This window comes from Colias croceus, chromosome 14 (genome assembly GCF_905220415.1).
Source record: "Colias croceus chromosome 14, ilColCroc2.1".
Classification (NCBI taxonomy): Eukaryota; Metazoa; Arthropoda; class Insecta; order Lepidoptera; family Pieridae; genus Colias; species Colias croceus.
This window is the reverse complement of record NC_059550.1, coordinates 3,104,728-3,126,593: the sequence shown is the minus strand read 5'-3', so window position 1 is coordinate 3,126,593 and position 21,866 is coordinate 3,104,728. Positions and strand designations below refer to the sequence as shown.

The 21,866-nt window shown below is 32.2% G+C and overlaps 2 protein-coding genes and 1 long non-coding RNA gene across 3 annotated transcripts in view; 1 reads left to right on the top strand and 2 right to left on the bottom strand.

Annotated features, from left to right (window-relative positions):
• Positions 1 to 2,316: 2,316 nt before the first annotated feature.
• On the bottom strand, positions 2,317 to 3,565 carry LOC123697436 (prohibitin-2). The gene has a single exon (XM_045643954.1). It carries the CDS (start codon positions 3,443 to 3,445, stop codon positions 2,546 to 2,548), a length of 900 nt encoding a protein of 299 aa, XP_045499910.1. The 5' UTR covers positions 3,446 to 3,565; the 3' UTR covers positions 2,317 to 2,545.
• Positions 3,566 to 3,997: 432 nt separating this feature from the next.
• LOC123697259 (connectin-like) overlaps positions 3,998 to 21,866 on the top strand; it is a 56,753-nt gene continuing 38,884 nt past the window's right edge. The window contains exon 1 of the mRNA XM_045643713.1: positions 3,998 to 4,220. The gene's annotated coding sequence lies outside the window, so the exon portion shown is untranslated. The remainder of the gene's footprint in view (positions 4,221 to 21,866) is intronic.
• Positions 12,713 to 17,218, bottom strand: LOC123697260. Its single transcript, XR_006752219.1, has 3 exons — positions 17,043 to 17,218; positions 13,432 to 13,536; positions 12,713 to 12,927 (listed from the first exon to the last, which is right to left on the bottom strand). It is a non-coding gene; the product is annotated as an uncharacterized LOC123697260 (long non-coding RNA).

Sequence of the window (21,866 nt, the reverse complement as noted above, 5' to 3'; positions counted from 1 at the left end):
ATGAGGTAGGGACAAGGCAAAGTAAACACTTAAAATTAGTAGGGAGGGGAACATCTGGGGGAAGGATATCCAGAAGTGAGATTCGGAGCTTTGGGCAAACAAAGAATAAATGGTCATAACTACCTTCGTCTATACCACACTCACAGAGAGAATGGTCACGAACATGAATTTTAAATAAATGAATAGGAGTGGTATTGTGACCTAAACGGAGGCGGCAAATGGTGGAAACAGTAGGCTTGTCTATATTAGGGAAACGGAAGAACCAGGGCTTACGTGGAATTGAGGGTTGGATATCTCTATAAAATTTCCCTTTGGTTGAATTTTTCCACTGACTGTTCCATGTATGATCCAAGCGATCCTTAGAAAGAGAAGAAAGATCGTGGGCATAATTAGATAATGCTCCAGAGTACCATGTTGAATGGCAGATTTAGCCAGAACGTCAGCTTTCGGCTCTCATACTCGAGCTCATACTGCACGATTTTGTCAATTCTTTTGACTTTGAAATTTGACCGCTTTTCATTTTGACGGTTGACCTTAGACTTTGACAATTGACAATTGACATTGACAGTTGAGGTAAATTGACGTTGAGTATGACGTATTACGGTATTAGTAGGTATTTTAAGCACAAAAATTTAGACTGCGATTGTGTAACTTATAAAAAATAAAAATGATTGCTAGATTAGGCGTTAAAAGAACAATAATTGGAGTATTTGCCAGGAGATTTAGTGAGGGTTCTGGTCAGAGTCAAAGTTCTAGTCATACTTCAAGTTCTCCGACTGTTAATGCGGAGGTGCCTGGATTAAGCAGTGCAGTCATTCATAATGCATCTCAACCAGTCGGCCCAAATGTTGACCCGAATAAAGCTGGACCCTATAAAGTGCCTGAATATTTTTTGTATGACAACATGAGTTTCTTTGAAGCGGAAAAAGAAATGGCCAAATACCGATTGCCTCAACCTTCCGCTATAAAACATTAGAAGCTGATTGATTAGAACATTGTCCTGATTGATAGATATTTCTAGAACTATTGTCAGTGTTGCTGAGAGTATGTTTATCATTCTTTGCCCACATTACAATCTTGTAGTGTACATAAATTATTACTTCATTGATTAATGTTAAATAAATTGTCTTTAAAATAAATATTGAGTTTTATTAATTACTAGATAGAAGTAGAGGTGTGTCAGCTTACCCCGTGGTAAATGATAATGTTTTCTCTTGATAAGAAAATGAATATAATATAATATTAAAAAATAATAATTAACCAAATTTGTTTCAGTCGTCAAGTTTTGTGCTTATCAACACATTTTGTGATTCTTTTACATTATACATTTTTTTAAACAATATATTGATGCTGGATTTTAGATACAAATAAAAATTAAAGGTACTACAAGACATTTTATTTTAATTTGGTTTTATGCAGAACGAGTATGATCTGTTTTAATAATTGAAAATTGGATATACTTAACATGTGCATTTTTGAAAAATGTGAAGTAGTTTTAATTGGTGATATCGAAAATTTATTTATATTAAACTCTTCATTGTATACCAACTTATAAGTAGACTCAATATACCTACATGAAGCTAAAAGCATTCTTGTGACACAATGTTAGTTATCATACTTCAACGAAACAGCTATAGTAATAGTGGCTATAGTATTAAGACCAAAATTGTTTAGTCAATGTGATAAATGTTTATTTCAGGAAAGTGGTATTTTAAATCAGAGCATACAAAGGAGTGTTCCTCCACCTTACTTTTTATTGGGCCATAATAAAAAGTTTGAGAGGTGCATTTATTGCCTTTACTAACTAATAATGTTTACTGACTGCAATTATCTTATATATATATAACTAACGGTCCGCCCCGGCTTCGCCCGTAGTACATGTTTACGTTTTCTCTACATAAGAACCATCCTCGTACTTCAAGGAATATAATAAAAAATGAATTATCGAAATCGGTTCAGCCGTTCTCGAGTTATGCGCTTACCAACACATTTTGCGATTCATTTTTACATATAAGAAGATAATATATAATAATCCTTAATCATAGGACAAAGTAATATTATGTATACTGATATATTGTATCTTTGTAAATTCAATATGATAATCGGAAATTAAATATTTGTCACATTGTATTTGTGAAAGAAGTATTATGTAAATTGTAAACTATAAATTCCTCACATTATTGTTGTAAAAAAATTGAACATAAAATGTAAGGGAGGGGTACCATAAAATAATATATTATATATGATTATTTGGTAAATGAATGGAATATTAATGGAACAATATTGGTTTTTGAAATAAATTGAATAAAACAACCATTTTATTACTACCTTGGTATAATCATTATGATTTACATAATTACTTCTATATCTACAACTAAATAACATGAAATGCAGGAAAATTAAACTGAACCCTTATACACTCTTAACAAATGCACAAATACATTGTTTATTACATAGTTGCTGAAGCAGTACCACTTATAAAATAGGCATCATTTGTAGAAAGAGTAGGATCCAACTCTGTTGCATACTCTTTCAAGGCCTCATGTTACTTCTTCTTAGTAAGTTTCTCTGAAAGGTCATCAAAGGATGGATCTTGAAGGTTGATCATCAAGCTGTTACCAGACAGGAATACCCTATTCTGAGACTGTGCGAGCATTCTGGAGATACTCTGTGCTGCACGGATTTTGCGCAATTTCAGGTAACCTGGGCTCATTCCCATGGCTTTTCCCAACATGTCAGCAGCTTCTGCTTCACCCTCAGCTTGTACAATTTTCTGTTGGCGCTCTTGCTTAGCCCTTTCAACTACGAAAGCAGCTCTTTGAGCTTCTTGTTGTGCTACTTGCTTAGCTTCTACAGCAGCAGTATATTCCTTTCCAAAACTCAATTCAGTCAGAGAGACATCATCTAAGATAATGTGGAAATCAGCTGCACGTTCCACAAGCTCTCTTCTTATAAGCAGAGAAACTTGCTGACGCTGTGTAATCAATTGAGAAGCGTTAAACTTAGCAACAACAGACTTTAAAACTTCATTACAAATAGATGGTAGAACTTTTTCATCATAATCGATTCCAAGCTGTCTGTACATGGTTGGAAGGCTAGCAGAGTCGGGACGTGACAATACTCGAAGTGAAATGTTGACCATTTGTAAATCCTTTGATCCTGTGGGGGAGGAAATTTTTCTGGGGCGGGATCTGATATCATAAATGATGGGGTACTGGAACCATGGAATTCGGAAATGCATGCCTTCAGCCATTACGTGATTTTGAATTCCTCCTATCCTATTGAACATGATAGCACGATGACCACCCTCCACGGTAAACACGGATTGGGAGACGCCGTAGGCCGCCGCACCTAGTACCGCAGCTACTTTCAAACCAATACCAAGTCCAGGTGGCCCTCCCTTTGCAAATTTGCCAGCCATATCGTTGAGCTTACTTTGCGCCATTGTTAGACAGTTTCACAATATCTAATAACTTTTACAGTTAAATCTTCCCTATTGCTTCCCTATAACCTCAACAAAATTTTTCTACAAATTGTGCAATGAGTGAATGACAGATTGACAGATCTTCATCACAGCGCAAGTCTTTAACAGATAAAGATTTACAATGAAACGATCTGTGAACGAATGAACTTCTATCTGGGAAACGTAACAATATCATAATATTGTTTGTATTTCTTTATAGTAATATGCTCTTCAAGGTTTAAGGTTTTTCTAACATTCTATTTTCTATTTGTTAACTTTACCGACATCTATGGCGAAAGTTTGGAGGCATTGTTATTTTGACGACTTATAATAGATGGCACTGTGTTAATTAAATGTTTTTAGAAAATATTTAAATAGTTACAATGTAATTTGTTTACGCATTCTACATAAAATAATTTAATTTATTCTTCTAATAATTTTGAGTTTATTTTAGCTTCCAAACAGTTAAACTTTTAATTGGCGGGAATTTATTTCGTAGCTAATTCGTTCGTAGGCACTCGTTGTAGGACGCAGTCGCGAAGGCGGCAAATAAGCGTGAACGTTTGAAAAAGCCGGCTGTCAGCTGTGTAGTCCTCCTGTAATTTTAAAGTTCGCTTTTGCGTGATTTTATGTTTAATTGATTTATTTTAGTTACAAGAAATATCATATAAGAGATCGATCATAGGACAATTAATTATGTACCTCCAATGTTTAAATAATAGGAAGTGAAAGTGTACAAAATTGTTACTTTTTAACGGTAAGTAATATTAGAATAAGGTTTTTTTTTAATATTTCCTTACGGATTTAATACAAGACTAAGCAGAAGATAATATTATATTGTTAGCCATTTGCTCAGAATACAGAACTTGTTAGCAATATTTTTAAATAATCCCTTAATATTGAAATTTATGAAAAACGTTTTTTTTAAGTATGAAAAAGTGTACCCACAAATAAAAAAACAATAGCAAAAATGAGCAAAAACGGATAAATTTCACAATATTAAAACTTAAAAGGTGTGAGATACATAATAATCTTATTAATTATACCTGCATGTTACATGTAAAATATTTGGTGACGTTAGGTACCTATATATTTTTGGAGTCCTTTGATGGAATTTAGTTGGACTTATGGTGGTAGTTCTTGAAACTTTGTTGACCTTTAGAGGATTTTAGCATAATGACGGCAAGAGATAATATTTATCTTGTAAAAGATATTGATAAGAGATTATTAATGTTTTGGCTTCTTCATCTGCAAGTCTAAATTATAAATATAACTACATACATAGGTATATATCTAATATTAGGTAAACCTTTTCTTAAATGTCACTATGTGTAAGCATATAGTACCTAATACCTAATAACTCAAGAACGGCTGAACGGTTGTTTGAATTTGTCTCCGCTAGGTTTGTGATTATAACAAAAAAAAAATACAGAATATATCCGGAGTCGAATCCAGCCAACAAAAGAATGAATAAAAATTTTATTATTTAGAATATTCTTCTAAGCTTCGATGTTAAACGTGCGGTTGACCAGTGCAAACTTAGCACCCCATCTATGGAATTTTGGGTCGAAAATGACCTTGATCGTTAGGTCCCCGTTAGGTCCTTTAAGGTCCCACAATTTTTTCGTTAGGTCCCCTTTAGTTTTTTTTTAAATAATTTTTTAAATTTTAGGTATAAAAAAAGTGCACTTTAGCACCCCATCCATAGAATTTTGGGTCAAAAATGACCTTAATCGATAGGTCTCCGTTAGGTCCTATAAGGTCCCACAATTTTTTCGTTAGGTCCCCTTTAGTTTTATTTTAATATTTTTTTTTTTTATTTTAGGTATAAAAAAGTTACACTTTAGCACCCCATCCATAGCAAAATTGGCGAATTTTATCAAAATCGTATTCTTTACCGTTAGGTCCGTAGAGGCCCATCATTGAAATTGTTAAATTATTTATGTTATTAAATCTATATATATAAAAGAAAGTCGTGTTAGTTACTCCACTTATAACTCAAGAACGGCTGAACCGATTTAGCTGAAAATTGGCAGGGAGGTAGTTTAGAGCCAGGAGAAGGATAAAGGATACTAAATACGTACCACGGGCGAAGCCGGGGCGGACCACTAGTTATAAAATAATTGAAACCTGCGCATGCGCCTTAGAGCATTAAGGCATGCGCACATCATACATAAACAGTGCGAAATTTAAATTGGTATCGTTTCATTTATTAAATTAAATCAATAAATAAATCTATACTAGTCACGTCTGGTTCGAAAGATGAAACTGGCTTTAAGCCGCGAATAAAGAATAAGAATCACTATCATTATCTCTGACATCATTAACTCTTCCATTTCTGCAGTTATTCCATCTTGTTTTTTTTGTACTGCCCTTCAACATGAATAACATGGTTCGGTCATAGAATAAATAGATACTGATTTTGTGTCTTTAAACATTTTGAACGGACCTGATCGTTCAATTTTATATTGTTGCTTGAATAGTTTTTAACTGGATTACTGGTATCATTCATGTAAAATAATAATAATAATTTTAAACAAATCATAACTACTTTTAATAATGTGCAATGCAATCCAGATGAAAAGCATCAAAATATCAAGTCACACTTAACAATGCATTGAGATATTTCTTGTAAACACTCTTGTTTTTCCTTAAAAACTACATCTCTTTCAAATTGTTTCATTTTAAATTTATTAATCATAGTTTAAAGTTTTCGTCATGTTTTCAACTCAGTTTTCAAAAATATTTTTTTTTTTTAGAAATCACTAAAATCCTAAGCTAAAATCGCAGAAAAAAAAATCACTGACAAGCTTTGACACCCCCTTATATTACTCTCTTTGTTTGACACAAGAAGCTTATATCTTATAGATATAAGCTTCTTGGTTTGACACATCAACAACTCAGGTTTTAATGACAGTTAACTGGCAAGTGTTGCCATTAAATTTTCGAAATAAAAAGCCAGTTTCATCTTTCGAACCAGACGTGACTAGTATAGATTTATTTATTGATTTAATTTAATAAATGAAACGATACCAATTTAAATTTCGCACTGTTTATGTATGATGTGCGCATGCCTTAATGCTCTAAGGCGCATGCGCAGGTTTCAATTATTTTATAACTAGTGGTCCGCCCCGGCTTCGCCCGTGGTACGTATTTAGTATCCTATATCCTTCTCCTGGCTCTAAACTACCTCCCTGCCAATTTTCAGCTAAATCGGTTCAGCCGTTCTTGAGTTATAAGTGGAGTAACTAACACGACTTTCTTTTATATATATAGATTTAATAACATAAATAATTTAACAATTTCAATGATGGGCCTCTACGGACCTAACGGTAAAGAATACGATTTTGATAAAATTCGCCAATTTTGCTATGGATGGGGTGCTAAAGTGTAACTTTTTTATACCTAAAATAAAAAAAAAAATATTAAAATAAAACTAAAGGGGACCTAACGAAAAAATTGTGGGACCTTATAGGACCTAACGGAGACCTATCGATTAAGGTCATTTTTGACCCAAAATTCTATGGATGGGGTGCTAAAGTGCACTTTTTTTATACCTAAAATTTAAAAAATTATTTAAAAAAAACTAAAGGGGACCTAACGAAAAAATTGTGGGACCTTAAAGGACCTAACGGGGACCTAACGATCAAGGTCATTTTCGACCCAAAATTCCATAGATGGGGTGCTAAGTTTGCACTGGTGTGCGGTTGCTACTCAATAGAAGTAAAATAGTTAATTATCTACCTATGAGCCATTTTTGAGTGAAAAAGTAAGTAACGAATTTATAACGTCCTCGTAAACATTTACGTTCGTAATAGTTTGATCTTTGGTACGATGTTCTACATTTCCTTTTATTTTTGAAATCACTAAGACAGAATTATATCCTAAATAATAATTCGATGACCTTTTATGAGAAGGCAAAAACAATTTCCATTAATTCCTGTAAACGAGACTGGGAAATGAAAATGTTGCAAGACTCTGTCTTTGTCTGATAAATAAAAATAGTAAAAATATGTACTTAACTTACTATAATATTATACCTATGCATACTCTGGTTTGAAATGTATTTTATTAGCATCCTTCCTATGATGTACAAACTTTAACAGTAGGTACCTATCGTCAATTATTATTCTGCGGTATCGTTGTAAAAAAATGAGAATCATTTAAAAAATAACTCTATCAATAAAATTTATCTATCTCTATAGGTAACAATAGGAAAAAAATATACGAGATGTACCTATATTTTTTTCCAATCGCTGATTTTCCCAATTCTATTTTTGAATTATGAACGTTAATCAATAATTCGGGTGGTACTTTGTACACTTCCCAATTGATTTGAAAAATATTTTAAACACTTCTATAGCCTCTTGCCGGCTAGTAATCTTTTGAACTACTTATCCTAATCCTTTTATAAACCTCTTAATATTTGTCATTAAAAATATCGGATCAGGCTAATATCTACATATAACTTGATAATCCGTGTCTTATATAAATTAATATATGTAATACCTAATTTTATAATAACATAGAGAAACGTGTTTCTCTATTTCTCCATAAGTTTCATTTCTATTATGTAAATTATTTTAGAATCTACGTAAGAAATTGTTCCATTAATTTTTCAATTATAAAACGTTAAATGGTCCAGACGGAAACACAGTGCTTAAGCATCCACTGGAATAACATGCTGTATCTTAAGCAGAATTTAGAATACAGGTGGTGTTCTTTTATTACTACCCGCAGGTCGACCCGAGTGCCCAAATGAGATAATATTTCACTGCGTCAAAAATTAGACTATATTTTTCTCTATAGCAACCTATCACCAGATCGAAAACGTGAAAGGAGATGTAAGAAAAATCATACAAACCAGTTATTTAAAACAAAATACATATCTTCTAATCACTAATGTATCAAATTCTCGTCAAGCGGTGTTTGTAGTTAGAGCTAGCGCGCAAGAGCAGCTTTTGTCTCCGCAACTATTTTGTCTCTCCCATCAACTCTATGGGCTGGGAGAGACGAAATAGTTGCGGAGACAAAAGTTGCTCTTGCGCGCTAGCTCTAAAAACTCCTCTGAAACAAGTTGACTGATTCTCATGAAATTTTGTGTGTCGTGAATGCGGAGAACACCTATTTTTCATACTCATACGTGATAAGAGAATAACGTTTGGCGGGACAGCTAGTAATAATATAATAATATGATAGAGAATATACTTGTCTACAATGTTAACCCAAACGTGTGACACCTGTCCGTTGCACATTTGACAGTATTCCGGCCTTTGCATGACCAAATTCTCATGTATATTGTTAACCACAATAGCGTTTAGTGGATAATCTCGCACCATCTGGATGAGTTTATTACATTTATCGAGGCAGATTTAATTAATAACCAAGCAGATTGTACATGGCCATTTATTTATCTTTGACTTACAGTACAAAACATACCAACACGTACAAAGATAAAAATTATTATAAAGTTTGACTTAAAAATAAGGTACAATTAGAGACAAACTATACAATATTAACATTAAATAGGTCCACTTCAGATTTAACACGTAAGAATTTATTTAACAAAAATTAATCTTATAATATAAAAATGAATCGCAAAATGTGTTGGTAAGCGCATAACTCGAGAACGGCTGAACCGTTTTCTTTAATTCTTTTTTTATTATATTCCTTGAAGTACGAGGATGGTTCTTATGTAGAGAGAACGTGAATATGTACCACGGGCGAAGCCAGGGCGGACCGCTAGTTAATTATAATATTAAAAACTAGTAGGTAGTGGTAGGTATGTGCTATTGAACAATAAATACTTAGGATTGTGTTTTCTGTTTTGTTATTTTACCTTTTGTTAAAAATTTATTTTAACAAATATAATTTTTTATTATTTAGCAAAAACATCGGACTCTATATTATTATTGTATTAGCTCTACAATCTACATGCATGTCGGTAAATTTTCTATGCTTAGAAGGTTAAGGTTTAAAGTTAGTAAGATGCATGCTTTGAAGGGATAAAATGTAAATTTATTGGGGAAGGATTCACCTACGTTTGGCCCTTGTACACTATGTATTAAATATTTAAATTCTTGTTCCTTTAATCAATTTCGTTTCTTATTCCGTACATGTTTATTATTTGATCTTCCAGCTTGAAAGTTGTTGCCTTTTGTTGTTGATGTGATAAAATTCTGTCTCAAAAATTTTTAAACTACTTCTCCTTTTCTGTAGTTAATAGTTTTTCTTCTATGAATTTATTATTACAGTCATTCGAATAAAATATATACAACTGCGATTATATCGCAATACTGGTGTTTACATAATATGACTTAATAATGTTATTATCTGGGCACAATTCCAAAGCCCCAAACGAAGGAGTTTCACACGGATACACCCTAAAGTACCAACAATATTAGCCAGGGAAATAGCACTCTGAATTGCAGACGTTACAGTGGTAAGAATCCCAGCTATACGTAGGCTGTATTTAGATTAAAATAATAAAGAAATCCCAGGGTTGTTCCTATATGGGAACAGTAATAATAAAAACATAAAAAGAATTTGTCTTTCAAGAGTATCGATCAAGGATACAAATATGAAAGCATCTGCCCCACAAGGGATTCTCGCAATATAAACATAATATATTAAACTGATAAATACAATACCGCTATGCTCTTCTTAAATGAAATATCTCGCATAAGTGCTTCAGTCAGCAAATATTGAGTCGAACGGTTCCAACGCGGACGTCTAAAGTTGATTACATACGAACCAATTAGCCGAACGGATTCCGTGAAGCAAATGCATTGGAACTTGGTAAAATCTTTTCTCGTTTAGATTTAGAATTTAATAGCATTTACAGTATTTAATCTATGTATTTGTATACTTGTTTATTCGTAAGGGACAAAAGTTTCAGCAATCACAAAGCTTATTGCCTTATTCGAGGTACCAACAATAATAAGAATACGAATTAACAAAAGGTTTTGTGAACATTTATGTAAAAAAAACCTCCCTAAAACAGATTTATAAACCAAACAATATGACTAAATTTACAGTAAAACTCACTTGTATTATTTTATCCACACTTTTTCTCTAAAGCAAAATTCACTAAAAAATATTCAACGCCAACTTCGAGAATTCGAGTGCAAGCAATTGTTAACCATACAATTGTTTTTCGTATTGAAGTGGCGGTTTTTACGCAGTATTATATTTTTGTTCCAAAACACATAATATGTGAACAAGGAATAAGCAGTTTTTTGTATGCACATTGCATTTTTAAACCAGAACGAGCCTACAATATTAAAGGCCAAATTTATTTCCCTCAAATAAATTTACATTCATTTCTTGTACATTGAATGGGATTTACAAATGTGTTTCAGTATTGCAGTACGTCGAATTATTACGATTCATGGATGAAGCCAGCCCGTTAAACCAGTAACAGTGCTTTATCTCTATTTGCGTGTCGGATTCCATTTACGCATACGCTACTAGCTATAAAATACCTCGGTATCTTTATTGAAATTGTGCTATTGTTTACTTCATGATTTTACATTGTATCTACTTATACGGCAGCATTATAACAGTAAGGTTTCACAGCTTCTGCTCGAACTGAATATCGATGAGGGCCAATGAGCGCTACTTGTAAAATGCTTTTAAGCTTAGTACTTTCCGGATACGATCTTCTCGAACTGATAATTACCTATGAAATTCATGAACACACTCGTATTACCTTATCTATGCAAGTGCAACATATTCACGTTCCAGTTATTTGGAACGTTATTTTATCGTAATATGCTCGACTACTTCGATTTTATTATGATAGACAATGCGGATAAACGCGTGTACATTATCACTTTAGTGATTATTAAGGTCTACATTTATTTAGTGACATGTCAAACGAAATGACCCAGTGATCATGGGCAGGATTCCGCTTTGTGTCGACTGTAGCCCATTAGAATGACGTAACTCATCCGTCATCTCTGTAGGTCGCCGTATAATTAACAATACATAACTGGCAAGTTAGAAAGGGCGTGTAAACAAATGATTGTACCTCAAAATGTTTACCTAACCTTATTAAACACCAATGTTTAAGTAACCCGATTGCTCGAATTAATTTGATAGATAATGTGAATGTGATCTACTGTGTTATTTACTTTTCAAAGGGCAATGACTAATGAACGTTTTAATATCGTTTGTAGTAACTAAGTATTTAGATAATATTAAAGTTTTGGTGAAATGGGATATAAAATATTAATGTTTTAGAGTTTTATTTTTAGACTTCATATCGGTTTTTATAACTTTATACAAAATACGCGTTTTATTCTCGTTTCTCCGATTGTAATAATTATTTCTTTGTATTGGTATTTTGACTATTTCTTCGTGTATTTTGCAAACATTGTTTTATGCGTTTACTTAATAGATTGGGTTAAAGACAGTATCTTGAATTTGACCTCGATCATTGCTGAGCCATTTGCTAACACCTTGTCCGCTGGCGTGGGATGTTTAAGGCCACCTAGATCTCTTTTAGGATATTTACATATCGTAAATCTAGAAAAAGTATACAATTCGTGATTTTTACGAGGTTTTTTATATGCACAAATTACAATGCATTTGCACAAAACTAATTTTGTGTTTAGAAAACATTGTTTTTAACGGAGAATTCGCATAAATTTATAAGAAAGACGTCTGTCTTTTCTACGTCTTAAATTTTAACTTAAAAGTGTTCAAGGTTGTCTGAATTTAAAGTTAAAGTATCTTTAGTTATTTGTTTTCATTCATTGATTATTTTTTTTAGTATTGTATGAAGGCAATATTTTTAAACAAAAAATTATCAGACTAATTTTATTCTCTTTTAGTACAATTGTATTTTTTGCAGCCAAAAATTAAATAGAATAAAATAATAGCATGGAATTCTATGATAAAAATAAATTTGAAAAAATTCAACCATAATAGTAATGAATTGTAAATAACATAAAAAAACTAGAATCACAAGTACATACAAAAAAATAAAATGCAAATTTAAAATTCATTTACGGAAGAGCTGTACGGTTGAATTGATTACAGACTCTATGAGATGAGAAAAATTCTCTGAATATTCAGATTTTAAAAATATAAACCGAAATGTTCGCATCGAAAAATGTGGTTGAATAGTTTCCGCGTTTTAACATTTTGCAGGAAAATGAGTGCAGTTGGGCGATAAGACATAAAAGTATTATGTAATTAAATGCATTCATTTCAGCGCGGCGAAGAATTTTAATTGAAAAAATGTTATGAAACCGAGAAGGATTTATTTCAGCAACGAATCCACCTATTTAAACTTTTTCCATTCAACTATTTCGTGAATTTCTTGATTACTTCGTCGCGTCCGTTTCGTTTAATCACTTTTTCTAAGCGATTTGTCGCATCGAAGTTTCGAAGATCGTAGTTGAAGTATTAGTGCTTCATGCTAACAATGCTGATAAATTAAAATCGATGCATCATGCCTGAAAAAAAACCAATTGATCTTATGTCTATGAGTATGAACATGGTTTAATTAGAAGCGAAAGAGTCAAGTGATCCATAACCGCTTTTCCATGGAGTCAAGCACTGTTTGGCATGAATTAGGTCAACACACACAGAAAATCGACTGCAAATAATAGTAAACATTAGAAATGTTTAAAGAATTGAAAGAATTCGATCACGAGGCGGGATTCGAACCCGCGTCTTTCTGCTTTTCCGGGGCAACGCCTAGCCTCTCGACCAACCGTAATCCTGCCTGAGCAATCGAATTTCTTCTACTCTTTCGGCAGAAAGACGCGGGCTCTAGTCCCTTGTGATATAAATTTTTCTATTCTTTACAAATGTCTCATTTATAAATTATAAAGCATTTGAATGCTATAATACTAAATATCAAGTAGTAGAATTGTGAAGCGGCGTTTTAACGTTAACGCTTTTCGGCTAAGATTCACAGTCCGTTCGTTCATTCCACCCATCAATCGTTTCCTTACCTCGTATCCTTTTTAAGTTGGCAATCCATTATGGATCCTCTGCAAAGCTCTTCATGGGCGGTGGTTATCACTAACCATCAGTCGATTCATGGGATTCTTTAGCTGCTATAACATAAAACATAAAAAATTACCTCACCTATACCTACTACCCATATGTCAATATTTATTGAGATAATGTAGTAAAAAATTACTATAATACTTATATTGAAACCATGACTTGGTTTTTAGAATCGAATTACAAGCTAATAAAATTGTACCTAATGTAGATAAAGCAGAAGGGAAGCCTCTGCAGTCTGATCACATAAATTTTAGGAGCTATTATTTCTGCTCTATTAAAAAATCTTAAGTGGAAAGATTTTGTTTGTTTCCTTTTATAAATTTCTTTTTTTATTAGAAGATTAATTTATGAAATACACAAGTATTATAATGAATGATGGATTTCCGAATGGAGAGCAATTACGTTTTAAAAATAATTGGCGGGGATTGTGGAGAGTCCTTGGAGAAATAAATTTTAATTAGCAGGGTATTTTATTAAAGTATAAACCGTGTTCATTATAGACTACTGATTAATTGTGATTCATTTTCATGCAAGATACTTTAAGTTATTACGCTTTTAATTTTCGTTCTAGTTCATTTTTATCTTATTGGGGACTATAACATCAATAACATTGTTTGTAGATGAAAATACTATTAACCTATTTTTAAGTAGTTTAATTTGATATTTTGTACTGATGATGTATGTAAACAATATAGCATGAGCATTTGTGACTAGTTTAACCGTCAGATATTGTTGTTGTTTTTTAGATTAAGTACTTACCATTTGAAAACACATCCTTGGAGCTAAAGTATCTAGTCCGTTAAATCAAGCGTAAATAAAAATGAACAAGAAAATGTAGAAAATGTAGGTACATTATCGAGCATTTTGCTTATATACCTACTGTAGCCAATACCCAATACAAAAATTAGCTCCATATTTAACACAATCTAAAGGAATGCACAGATGAAGTTCTGAGCCAAGTTTATTACTCCAAGGTCTTATCTTAGAATTTATATGTTTTTACAGAACACTTATACAATAGTTAAAATTCCCGTGCGACCGACGAACGGCTAAAGTTCGAGTGCTGGCTCTCTTGTGCCATGTATCTGTGGTCTACTGTTTTATAATGCTGAGAATATCGCTTCAATTATAATACATTTTTCCTCTGCTTATTAATTATATTACCGCCCAGCTTGTTAGGCTTGTTAAGGCAAGCTATTAGATACCTCTTACATAAAAAATTATAATTAGCCATCTAACAATACGAAACTATCGTTCAAAGTTATAATGTGGTTAATTTACGACTCAAACAATGTTTAATTTTCTTCATTTACGAAGATAAGCATTATCAACTTACTTTTGTAGGACTTTGTTTTACTTTGAAACTACGCCCAAAATTTCGTTCCAATTTGTAGATAATTATTTCAGCGATATTTTAAAAATTAACTAAAAATGTATTAATTTTTAGCTTTTTGTTTTCACTGTTTTAATCGTAATTTTCTTTTGTTTTCCTGTTTTCTTTCAGCTTTTGATGTTTGAAATTATAATTAGTAGATAAATTAAAACATTTAAAAGAATAACTTCGTACACGTTATTGTGTTATTATTGTGAGAAAATACGGCCGGTAAAAAACATTCTAAATTCTAATTTCCTTTGGTTTTGAAGGTAAAATTAGTCTGACGTGATATTATATGAATGCCGACGTTAGCAGCCTTTGTGATGCAACAGGAAACCCATTTAATTAGTTATAACTCACATATTTGTATGTGAAAATGAAAAATAATTAAACTTTTCGTCGTACAATAGGTGAATGCTGAGAGCAAACAGGAGTTGGCGCAGCGCGTAACGTTTTCGCAAAGCTGTGTTTTCTCAAACTAAGTAAACCGTCTATTTATTCTGGAACAGTTATTTCTATGAATTTACGACGGTCATGGTTTGTACAGGCTATGTTTTATTGTATTCAAGCTATGAATATAATTATTCTTTATTCATAATTCTGAAGTGAGATATATAGAAAAAAAAACAGTAAACTGTTAATAATTTCGGGCTTGAGTTAAAAAATCGCCCCATTAATCACGTCGTTCTTAAATCGAAATTTTAATAAGATAGCATAAATTTATAAACTAAACAATATTTCCTCCAATCATAATTCACTCGCCCTAACTGTTTTCATTAATTGCATTTCCAACGTCTAAAGAACTGCTGCGAACATTTTTCATTGCATTATAACATTTTAATGACGTTAAAACAGGGCAAAGTTAAAATGTATTTGTGTCTCGCTTAAGTTCGCAATTTAAATAAAGTTGCAGATTACATCCTAAATTAAATATGCACATCTGAGACTTCCAAACTCCATGTAAGCTAGTTATCGACTCGAGACAGTGCAGTTTTATGCATAATTCAAGCACCATATGCCGTGCTGACCTATATACAGCACCCTAGTTTCTTACCTTTCCATAGATTTGTTCCACGTGGTACGAGCGTAATAAAACCGTTTAGGGTCGTTATAAGTAAAGTTTGGTTTTTAAATTATTGAGCTATTAATATGTAATAGGTATGTTTGATTTGTGTAAGAATTTTGGAGTGTGCTTGATTTCACAATAGAGTGTGCTTGAGGTAAAATACGTCAAAGCGGTTGCCAAAAGAAGAGTGGTATTGAGAAGGAAACTTTTAAAGATATAATCGCAAAGAGATTTACAAGATTTGGCAAGTTAATATTATTTTTTAGATGTGCGTTCTTGCGATAAATGGAAATAAAATAAGCGGTTGTGTTCTTTAAAAAAATATTACAAGAAGTTCAGAGGCTCAACGTTAATCTTTTTTTCAATAGGTCACTTAAAGAATGCTTAAATGATAATATAATACGTGATATAAGCATAAAATATAAGATACACTTTCGAGGATATAATATAAGAAATCTTAGGAATAAAAATACCTACACCAAGACAAAACCAAATTTGAAAATGAATTTATTAGCAAAACGATATGCAATAGTTAAAACAAGCTTTGTTAACAAGATATTTCCTGCTAAGTAATGTAGCTTATCTAGCGCAAGGTATGTTTCTCGTCAAGTGCAGTGTGTTAGCTGGGTTTTGCTCAGATTTAGTTAAGCCGTGTTTACGATGCGACACAGATACGATAATGTTTGCTTTACAAATGATTTAACAATATCGCATAATGTTGAATCACAAGAGAGTTATAGTCGAGATAATATCGTGTTATGAAATAAGTAAATATTATAATGACAAACTTGACAAACAAAATATATTTATTGTTTACAGTTTTAAAATTAGCTGGATTTTAAATCGTTCATAAAGTTTTTAATGCTATAAGAAATTAAAGTAATTGAAAGGGTCCTATTTGTAAACTGTGTGCAAAGTGATGAATTGTGCTTAACAATGTCCGGAAAAGGGACAATTATAAAGATCTTAACAAAGATCCAAGGGAAAACGCTATCACGGCTGATTTTTATTGAATTATAAGGAAATGAAATTTCTTAATCAGCGCGACGGTATGCAAACTTTACGTCGATGGAGCTAAGCGTATCATAGAATTAGAAAAATCTTAAAATTACATTCAGTTTTTATCTTACAATGCCTTTCAAGTTTTGTTTCTAAAACAGGCAGTTGTAGAAAAAGATGAACTAATTTAGACAAAACGATGATGTCGAACATGGATACGCCTGAAGGAAAAGTTCGAGATTTCTTCTCCAGCCCGTTTCTTCATGACTCATCAGTTCATTACGTTTGACAATCTGAAACAAAACATAACAATCTTCATCAAATCGATTAACCTATTAACCATGAGAACAATTTAAACACGATCCGCATGGAATTGTGTCAAGAGCTGTTTAACTCCGTAATCTCTTATCTGCATTCCCCAAGAGCTAATTGTATAGCGTGCATCCCGAACTCTTTACCAGACCGCGAGTAATTATAAGAAACAATGATTAATTATTTAGCTGGCTCGCTGTTTGCTCGGTATGAGGAAGTGCTGATGTAAGTTCGCAGTTTTCTTAGTACAGTGATGTCTTGAACCAGTATTATTTTGAGTGTGAAAAAATGATAGCGTTATATAGTTTGTCTAGCGCCATCACTCTGAAAATAATACTGCTATAAAACATTATGGTAGCCCAGTACGTGAACTTATTTGATGCACCACTTTTGACTCCGCATCCACTCGTAATGAAGATAGATATACTTACCGTGACGTTGCAGTTGTTTTGTATTGTTTGAAGTTCTGGTTTCTGGTTTAGATTGAATGACAACGTGATTTATATCTTAAATGTTTACTATCATTAATGGTGCATTTTATTTTGCATTCAATATCACTATGAAAAATATATCTTAAGTATTATTAGGTATGTGATATGTGTAATTTCACGGTCAGAGGTATTATGTGAATGCACGTGTTTCGTAATACCTCTGAAATAATTTGTATAAAACATCATATTATTCATGTATGCAAATTTCATACTGTATCGAATGTTTGGCATATGTTTGGCTACTGAATAATATATTGTAAACCGGTGATAAAGATTTACACGCAATCCCTTGTGGCTATTTATAGCCAACCTAACCGATAAATATTGGGCAGGAATAAAAGTTTTCGTTGGGCGATTTACATAAAATTTGATATAGTACTATTAATTTTTACAAATAGCCTGTAAGGTAGCCGAAGTTCGTACCCTTTCGCGATAACCGCGGCGAATGGACGTTTTTATGACTATCATAAATTCCTTTGGTCTGAAACTGCACGATTTAGGCTCTCCGTACAATGCTTCATAGTTATAAGTGTTTGACAAACTTGTTTTATCTCACCCGTAAAGTATACGGATAGACCCTTGTGATTACTCATAAAGCTTTACTATAGAATTTATTTGCTTTGTTAACACACAGTTTAGGATATGTGTACTTTAAATTTGTTTATTGGGTGATCTAGTCTTATTACCTAGAAGAACTGTAAATCTGCATTTCTGTTAAATTTTATGAGTAATTAATTCAATTCAAAAATAAATGGAAGCAAAAGCATTAAATAAAACAACACACAAGATCTAGACCTAGAAGAACTGTAAATCTGCATTTTTGATAAATTTTCCGAGTCATAGATTCAATTAAAAGAAATGGATACAAAAGCAACAAAATAACAGTCTCACAAAATCACAAGTGAAACGTTTAATCAAAACGATACGAAAATGACGCTGGTATAAAATGAAATATCAAGCGAAAGAATAACGCGATCGATCTAATAAGCTCTTGCGAAGTAAAATTGTAATTTACTCACAATTGGCTGTTACTTATGAAGTAATCACCTCAACAAATAGGGAAGCTCATGTAAGTAAAATAGAATATTGCGACACGTTCAATCCGGACGCAGTATAAACAAAATGTTCGAAAATAAATAAATTTAACACGTTGTACGCAACATGCGAAGCTCCAGTTAACTACCCATGAATAATAACTATAGCTGTGCTTCGAGGAATCTATAACGTGGTTTAAATTAACTGTTGCGCAAATTATTCGTGCGGATTGTAAAATCACTTTGATGTCATTGTAACATTCATATTAGCGGTTCGTTGTTTAAGTTTCTTGTGAAAAAGACGATAAATTACTAGTTATGAAAGACCTTTGTTTGATAGCGCGTACGCTACGAATAATAAACTATAGAACTACTTTTCAAGCTTTAGCTGAAACAAAGCTCATTATTTGTAATTTTGACTTATTGTTACATCAGAACATACTAACAGTACACTGTACGTGGTCTTTGAAACTTAACTAACATAAACAGACAACTAAACTAAAGTAGTTATGAAGAACAAAAACTAATGTTAATATTAACTTTTATATTGATATAACCCTAGGAATAATATAATAAATAACAATCTAAAAAGCAATAAGAACAAATTATCGAACATGTATTAAGAAAGTACCTACATGTACATAGTTTATCTAGTACAAATGAATCGCAAATTTTTAGATCATATTTACAATTTTAATGGACCAGATTTGTAAGCTTCATATTCTGAGGAAGTATTAAGCCGTTAACGATTAATATGCTCGAAATGTTTGTGACAGTTTGTTTCCTGACTATTAGCAATCATAATTCTTGTTGATTAAATCATTAATCAAAGAAATGAGGAAAAAATGAGAAGGGAAATTAATTTATTGTGAACATTCATTTGTTAGAGACATCAAATAACATTAAAATGAGCGTGTGCCGAGCACATGTGTCAGAAGTGAAACTTTTTGGCAAAATTCAAAGATAAGAAAAACCGTCGCCTAACTCCGTGACGTGACGGTAGTGCCTTGACGCGACCTTGAAATTTTACTCTTAACGTGCCTAAAGAATTATCATTTCACTATTTTAAGTTTATTCCAAATGTATGTATGTTGTATTTCCTAATTCCTGATCCATTAATTATGCGTTCTAAAAGAAAATCCAATAAATCATTAGCTGGAATGAGAATAATGGCATCAAGAACTAAATTTGACGATGAAGTTTCTAAAACAACAGCTCACAGTTTTATAGTTTGCTTTGGTATAAGTGAAGGGAAAAGTGGGATTAGAGTTATTTATTCTTCAATATGTGTTCCATTTTGTCTGTCCCAAAAATTTGAAATTTAGTTCTGGCTACTGATTTGTAGATATCCTCATATTATAGAGATGGCGTAAACATTTAAGCTTCTTCGTTCCACAGTTATGTACACAGTTGCATTCATATTTTTCATACTAATAATACGATACTCTTTGGGCTTTGTGTGAACAATTGTGTACAAATGTGACCTATTTATTACGATAGTTGATCTTAAAACCACTGATTTTTATCCTACATATTCTATTATAAGACACAAAAACTTATAATGATTCCGAATTGCTAAAAATATATTTCTTTTTAGATATTTTGCCAAAACTATAAAAATTTTTTATTTGTCATTCAAATAATTGAGTTTATTTTATGCGAACTCCTTACTACTTATAGGTACAAGCGTTTGATTCCAATTAATAAATTATGGGAAATAAAACAAAACTTTTTAACGATCACTTAAAAATATCTTGTACATAACTATTACTTTTACCATACATTAATCTATTAATAAAAAAATAGTGAACAGAGTTGAGTCTTTACGTAATTTTTGGGAACTCCAGTGATAATATAAAATGTACGATAGTTTTTATTAAGTATTTCCACATTGCAATGGAAGGCTGCTTGTAAACAAACATTGCTTTTCACAGTTTAAGATTATCTTCATTTACAAATTTTATGAAAGCAAACACGCATTGCGACTCACTTTATACTTTATAGCGTGTATTTATACCTCTATAACGTAACATTAAAAAAAATACGATCCAATGTTCACTATATAATGAAATTATGAAGGTTCAGAACATTAAAGGTAAATTGCCTACAAGTTTCACATAATATTGTTACTTTAGTTAGCGTTCAAGTGTCCATGAGGTTGATAACAACGTAATCTCCTAGAGATGTCAAACAATCACTTACACCAAACGATAATTTAAGAGGTATTTCATTGTACCCCATAACCCATTTCGGATCGTAAAACCTAGGGCACACTGGCACAGATTACGTCATCCAAGTTTTACGATTGCGTTAAGAGTATACTTTTTTTGGACTTCTCTGTGTAAACAGTGATAAGTGTCCATCGTGTGTCCTACACATTATTTTGTAACGTGCAAATTGAGATAAGTGCGTTACGAATTTCATCTTTTGTTGTTTTACAATCTAGTGGCGTGTGAATTGAGTTATAAATTATGTAACAGAAGGCAGAAACAATAAGGTATTCTTTAATAGCGGCGATATGCTAGGAATATTAAACCTAATGTAGGTCGGTATTTAAGATTGTCGTAAAATTAATTTAGGACGATGTATTTTGAATGGGATTGCTATAAAACCGAACTACGGTTAGTGGCTTTCACGTGTTCCCTAATATCGTAGATGAGGTAATAGTTAGATGTCACGTAAGGAATACATTCACATAAACCATACCTTTATATTAGGGACATGTTTTAAATTGATTGTGTTGTATTTCTTTTGATGAAATAACACATTATTGAGCATAGTCTTGCTTTAAATTAATATACCTACATAATAAAATGTAGAAGACAAAACATTTTGTCGAAGCCTGATTTATCTCTGCAATAGATCCATTATTAATTACTTAACACTAGAATTAAATGTCAATTAATTATATTGTATGTACATTGTACACAGCTTTAAAGTAAATATATCTATTTACATAATCATTAGTCATCAACAACCGCGAATGTGCGTTTATAATAATGGCCATTCATTTATAAAATTGATAATTATTGCGTTGCACGTAACACTTGAAATTATTGTTAACTAGCTTTCCGCCCGCGGCTTCGCCCGCGCAGTCAAA